General features: G+C 44.9%; 1 protein-coding gene across 1 annotated transcript in view; it reads left to right on the top strand.

Moving 5' to 3' along the window:
- LOC115416172 (voltage-dependent calcium channel gamma-6 subunit-like) overlaps positions 1-4,354 on the top strand; it is a 14,487-nt gene extending 10,133 nt beyond the window's left edge. The window contains exons 4-8 of the mRNA XM_030129896.1: positions 1,612-1,722; positions 2,240-2,348; positions 2,770-2,844; positions 3,502-3,639; positions 3,715-4,354. Coding sequence (XP_029985756.1) covers positions 1,612-1,722; positions 2,240-2,348; positions 2,770-2,844; positions 3,502-3,639; positions 3,715-3,935 — 654 coding nt within the window. The 3' untranslated portion in view covers positions 3,936-4,354. The remainder of the gene's footprint in view (positions 1-1,611; positions 1,723-2,239; positions 2,349-2,769; positions 2,845-3,501; positions 3,640-3,714) is intronic.
- Positions 4,355-6,000: the final 1,646 nt, after the last annotated feature.

Below are 6,000 nucleotides of genomic sequence, written 5' to 3'. Positions count from 1 at the left end.
TGTATGTATGTATGTGTGTATGTATGTATGTGTGTATGTATGTATGTATGTGTGTATGTATGTATGTATGTGTGTATGTATGTGTGTATGTATGTATGTATGTGTGTGTGTGTATGTATGTATGTATGCATGTGTGTATGTATGTGTGCATGTATGTATGTGTGTATGTATGTATGTGTGTATGTATGTGTGTATGTATGTATGTGTGTATGTATGTGTGTATGTGTGTATGTATGTATGTGTGTATGTATGTATGTGTGTATGTATGTGTGTATGTATGTATGTGTGTATGTATGTGTGTATGTGTGTATGTATGTATGTATGTATGTGTGTATGTATGTATGTATGTATGTATGTATGTGTGTATGTATGTGTGTATGTATGTATGTGTGTATGTATGTGTGTATGTGTGTATGTATGTATGTGTGTATGTATGTGTGTATGTATGTATGTGTGTATGTATGTGTGTATGTGTGTATGTATGTATGTATGTATGTGTGTATGTATGTATGTGTGTATGTATGTGTGTATGTGTGTATGTATGTATGTATGTATGTGTGTATGTATGTATGTGTGTATGTGTGTATTTAACATATTTATTTCCTGACTGGTTTCTTGGAACCTGTTGAATATGCCTGAACTGTTATTATGAATGAGGACATACGTCACATCCTGTGACATGTGGGAGGCTGCGCCATTTTGAACTTACAAAGCTATCGGTTGCTATGGGCAACAGCACAGCACAGAGGTGCAGGAGAGAGCCGAAGGAATCCACATTTACAAAAAAAAAAGTATAAGGCGGTGGTGAAAGCAAGAGGTCCGTCTGGAGAGAAGCAGAACACGAGTGTTCAGGACAAGTATTTGGAGAAGATCAGACCCTACCAGGGTTCACCAGGTCCAACTGGTCTAGGATCTGGACTCTGCCCCCCTGGACCTACATGCACTTAGTTCAGTATGTGGGTTTGGCAGAAGGTAGGACACAGCGGAAGGATTTAAAGAAATTTCAGTTGGTTTGTTTTAATTGGAACAGTTTTGCTTTTTTTTTTTTTTTTTAATTTTAAATTGTAACAGTTTTTTTGTTTTTTAAATGGGAAAAGTTTATTATTTGTTTTTAATTTGGAACAGTTTATTTATTAATTTTAAAAATTGGAACAGGTTTTTTTTTCTGTTTTTTATTGGAACATTTTTTTTTTTTTAACTGAAACAGGGTTTTGTTTATTTGAACAGTTTTCTTTAATTGGAACAGTTTTGTTTTTTTTTTCAACTGGAACAGTTTTAATCGCAGCTGTCTCAGCCATCTTCAATCAGACAGATTTTACAGACATTTTACAAAAACCATGAACACTGTTATGGGACTGTTGGCGCCTGTAAGTTCAAAATGGTGAAATGGGGCGGGGCCACTGGTCGTTCCATCATCTCCTCCGTCCTATGGTGTCTGCTGTTTGTGTGATGAACACAGTATGTAGTGAATGTGTGTGTGTGTGTGTGTGTGTGTGTGTGTGTGTGTGTGGGGTGTTCAGGGCTTAAATATTCACACATTTGAACCGACGCTCTCAGTGTTTGATCAAAGTTAAACAGAAGTTTGTTGTAAATGTTGTTTTCTGTCGACAGATCAAGCTGGCGTTCTTTGTGGCTATAGTGGGCGTGGTTTTGACGGTTCTGGGCGTGGGGACAGAGTTCTGGGTGGAGATGGCCCCCCCGAAGCATTTCTACAACAACCAGGTGAAGCCAAAGCCCGGGGTGTTCATGGATCTGAACCCTGGTCTGGGTCGGTCCAGTTGGACTGATGATGCCTTCAGGTGCTGTCGGGAAAATGGGCCTTTACAGCTGGGAATTTGAAATTCCCAGTGCGTTGTGTTCAAGTGCTTTTGTTGTAGTGAAGTGAAAAATGTGTGAAACACAGTTTATAGTGACCTGATACTACAGGTGTACTGTAGAGCAGCTGAAACAGCTGAAACAGTGGCCGTCTGTCTTCCTTCCTTTCTCTTCCTTCCTTCCTTTCCTTCTTTCCTTCCTTCCTTTCCTTCTTTCCAGTCCAACCCACAGTTGGATCAGTGACAGTGGGCGGACACACTGGGTTTATACAGAATTAAATTATACAGAAAATCAACAAAAACTCATGAAACTAGTATTTCCTGTAATTCCTACAGCACATGAAGGCAGCATTAGTTGTCAAGGAGCTGTAGCAGCACTAGTGGGTGGAGCTTTACTAACTCCGCCTCCTGTGGTTGTGGCGCAGACCTGTCTGACCGCCCACCTGGGTCTGTGGAAGGGCTGCACCAAGACGCTGTGGGTGAGCGACATCGACCCGGAGAGAGAGAGCTGTGGACCTGCTGAACTGCCTGGAGGTGAGGGGGGGGGGGGGGGGGGGGGGGGGGTGGGGGCTGTGAGTAGGAACAGACCAGGACTGGGTGGACCTGCTGGGCTTCAGGGTCCAGGACTGGGTGGACCTGCTGGTCCTCAGGGTCCAGGACTGGGTGGACCTGCTGGTCCTCAGGGTCCAGGACTGGGTGGACCTGCTGGTCCTCAGGGTCCAGGACTGGGTGGACCTGCTGGTCCTCAGGGTCCATTTCAGCCCAGTTTTAAAGGGACGTAACATCATCATCATCTTCAAGCTCATGAATGAGTTGAACGGATGTTTGGGATTTGAACCAACAACCTGAGTTTGATGAGTTCAACACAAACATTTAGACCCATTTGAAAAAAGAGGCTTTTCTGCAGTTATTAACATGACGTCTACCCCCCCCACCCCTCCTCCTCCTCCTCCAGATTCCAACTGTACCTACTTCAAGTTCTTCACCACTGGGGAAAACATCGTCCTGTTTCAGAAGACGACACAGAAAAGTGAGTCTATTCATGTCAGCTGATGTTTTAGCCCCACCCCCTCCATCCTCCTCTTCCTCACTTTCCTCTTCATCTGCTCCTTCAAGGACTGATAGTAGACGACAAACAAAGCCAGGAGGCGTTCAGGGACCAGTAGTAGACCCCAAACACATGTCAAAGCGGTCATTTCTCTTCTTTCATCTGTTTTTATTATTGACATTAAACAGAAACATTAAAGTTATTTCACATGATCCTTTTCTTTCAGGTCCAGATTTTGATTAAATATAAATGAGCAGATTCGCTGTCAAACAGGGTTTATTGTTAAACCAACAGGTTTCATTTGACTTTATTTCATTCATGAAGTTTCCAGTCGTTTCCACTTGAATCCATTTAACCCTTTGTGGGTTTGAGTGTTCCCACAGTTCATTGTTTTTATGTTTTAATGGTTAAAACTTGTGTTTTTACAGTGGATTCATTCAATAAAGGGTTGATTAGTAACAACAGGTTCAGACCGGTCTGACCCACTTTGGACCCTGGTCTGAATCCACAGTCTGGACCCACTTTGGACCCTGGTCTGACCCCAGTTAGATCCCAGTCCCACCCCGGTCCAGACCCTGGTCCAGACCCTGGTCCAGACCCTGGTCCAGACCCCGCTCTGATGTGTGCGTGTCCTTGCAGACCTGAACGTGGCGGCGGCCATGTTGGCGCTCTTCAGCCTCTTCCTGATGGTCATGGGCGCCGTCTGCATCACCATGTCTCTGAGTAAAGAGATCCTGTTCTTCCTGAAGCCGGCGTCCGTCTGCTTCATCCTGTCAGGTCAGTAACCGTGGTGATGGCGGCGCGCTGACAGGCGGGCGGGCCTACCTTTGACGTGTCCCCGGTCTCCCTCAGGTGTGCTGGTCCTGCTGTCCCTGCTGGTCTTCCATCAGTCCGTCCTGGCCTTCCTGTCCAGCGACCACAGCGTCCCCCTCCACCACGAGCTGTCCTGGTCCGTGTCCTGCGTGGGCTGCGCGGGCGCCGTCCTCATCGTGGGCGGGGTCCTGTTCCTGCTGCTGGCGCTGCCCGTCAGTCCCTGGCGCCGCTGTCTCCCTCAGAAGGACGGCGCCAGCTAGTGGCCCGGAGGGGGCGTTGCACTTTACCCCCCCTCCGATACTGAGTCGGGGGTGGGGCGGGTGGGGGGCGTGTCCTAAAGATGACCCGGCAAACAGACGACTTCTGTGGATTTGGACACAGACGGCGGCAAATTAGAGTCTTAGCGAGGTGTGGGACCATCCCTACCTGATCAACGAAGACGTACGAAACCCAGGAGGACAGACAGGAAGTGGACGACAGGAAGTGGACAGCTGACAGGAGGTGGACGACAGGAAGTGGACGAATGGAAAAGTGTGTTAACATTTAAAGTGACAGATGTTGGTAAAGGTCCTCATGTGACCCCTGTGGTGTCCAGGTGAACATATCAAACACACTTCCTGTTATTAAAGCTCACATTATTTTACAGTCCTTCATTTGTGTTTGATTGTTTACATTCTGATCCGTCCACTAAATCCATCCCATAATAAACAGAGTTAAAGGCCTACACTAACACCCTTCGACCAAGTGAGTACAAATACACACTGACACACTGAACATTTGAACCAATAATAATAATAATTTGAACCAGTGTTGGAGTGAATCACTGACAGAAGGAAAAAATAAACAAATAAATAATAGAATTTATATGAAGAATATTGGAAAATAACTTTTGTGTGTTTTACATTAAAAATCTGGTTTGTTTCCATTAAAAACATGTCATTTAAAGAGTTCAAATGTGACAGTTTCTGTTTTTGGTATTTTTGTTTAAGGATCAAGTTGATGAAAAAAAAAGTAAGAAAACGTGAGTTTAAAACAAACTGAATTAAAAACACTGACATTCGAACCCATCTGTGCATATTATGGGATGTCCTCTGATACCAAAGGGTTAAAGCTGTTTGGAATCATTTCATCCTGTTCTTCAAACATTTAAGGAAACACCAACACTTTCATTTTGGACGATGAAACAAATTCTGCTGAAGTTTCTGTGACGAGTTGGAAAGAACTGTCCTGGTTCAACTTCAACTGTTTCTACTGAAGAGTTTGGAACCGATACAGAGTCAGTTCATTCAATACGACTCCGACAACTCCTTTGACTCCTACAAGTCCTTTGAATCCTACAACTGCCACAACTCCTTCAGCTCCTTCCACTATGACTCCTTTGACTCCTTCGACTCCTACAACTCCTTCAAATCCTACGACTCTTTCGAATCCTACGACTCCTTCAACTCCTACGACTCTTTCGAATCCTACGACTCTTTCAACTCCTACGACTCTTTCGAATCCTATGACTCCTTCAACTCCTACGACTCTTTCGAATCCTACGACTCTTTCAACTCCTACGACTCTTTCGAATCCTACGACTCCTTCAACTCCTACGACTCTTTCGAATCCTACGACTCTTTCGACTCCTACAACTCCTTCAAATCCTACGACTCTTTCGAATCCTACGACTCCTTCAACTCCTACAACTCTTTCGAATCCTACGACTCCTTCAACTCCTACGACTCTTTCGAATCCTACGACTCCTTCAACTCCTACGACTCTTTCGAATCCTACGACTCCTTCAACTCCTACAACTCTTTCGAATCCTACGACTCCTTCAACTCCTACGACTCTTTCGAATCCTACGACTCCTTCAACTCCTACGACTCTTTCGAATCCTACGACTCCTTCAACTCCTACGACTCTTTCGAATCCTACGATTCCTTCAACTCCTACGACTCCTTTGAATCCTATGACTCCTTCCACTTCTATGACTCCTTCCACTCCTATGACTCCTTCCACTCCTACAACTCCTATGACTCCTTCGAGTCCTACAACTCCTTCCACTCCTACAACTCCTGCAACTCCCATGACTCCTACAACTCCTGCGACTCCTATGACTCCTTAAACTCTTTCGACTTCTGTGACTCCTATGACTCCCACGACTCCTACCATTCCTACGACTCCTACAACTCCTTTGACTCCTTCAACTCCTGCGACTCCTTTGACTCCTACAATTCCTATGACTCCTTCGACTCTTACGATTCCTATGACTCTTTTGACTCTTACAACTCCTTTGACTCCTTCGACTTCACCAACTCCTTTGACTCCTATGATTCCTAT

This window comes from Sphaeramia orbicularis, unplaced genomic scaffold (assembly GCF_902148855.1).
Source record: "Sphaeramia orbicularis unplaced genomic scaffold, fSphaOr1.1, whole genome shotgun sequence".
In the NCBI taxonomy this organism is placed as follows: Eukaryota; Metazoa; Chordata; class Actinopteri; order Kurtiformes; family Apogonidae; genus Sphaeramia; species Sphaeramia orbicularis.
This window is presented reverse-complemented; position numbering and strand designations above follow the sequence as displayed.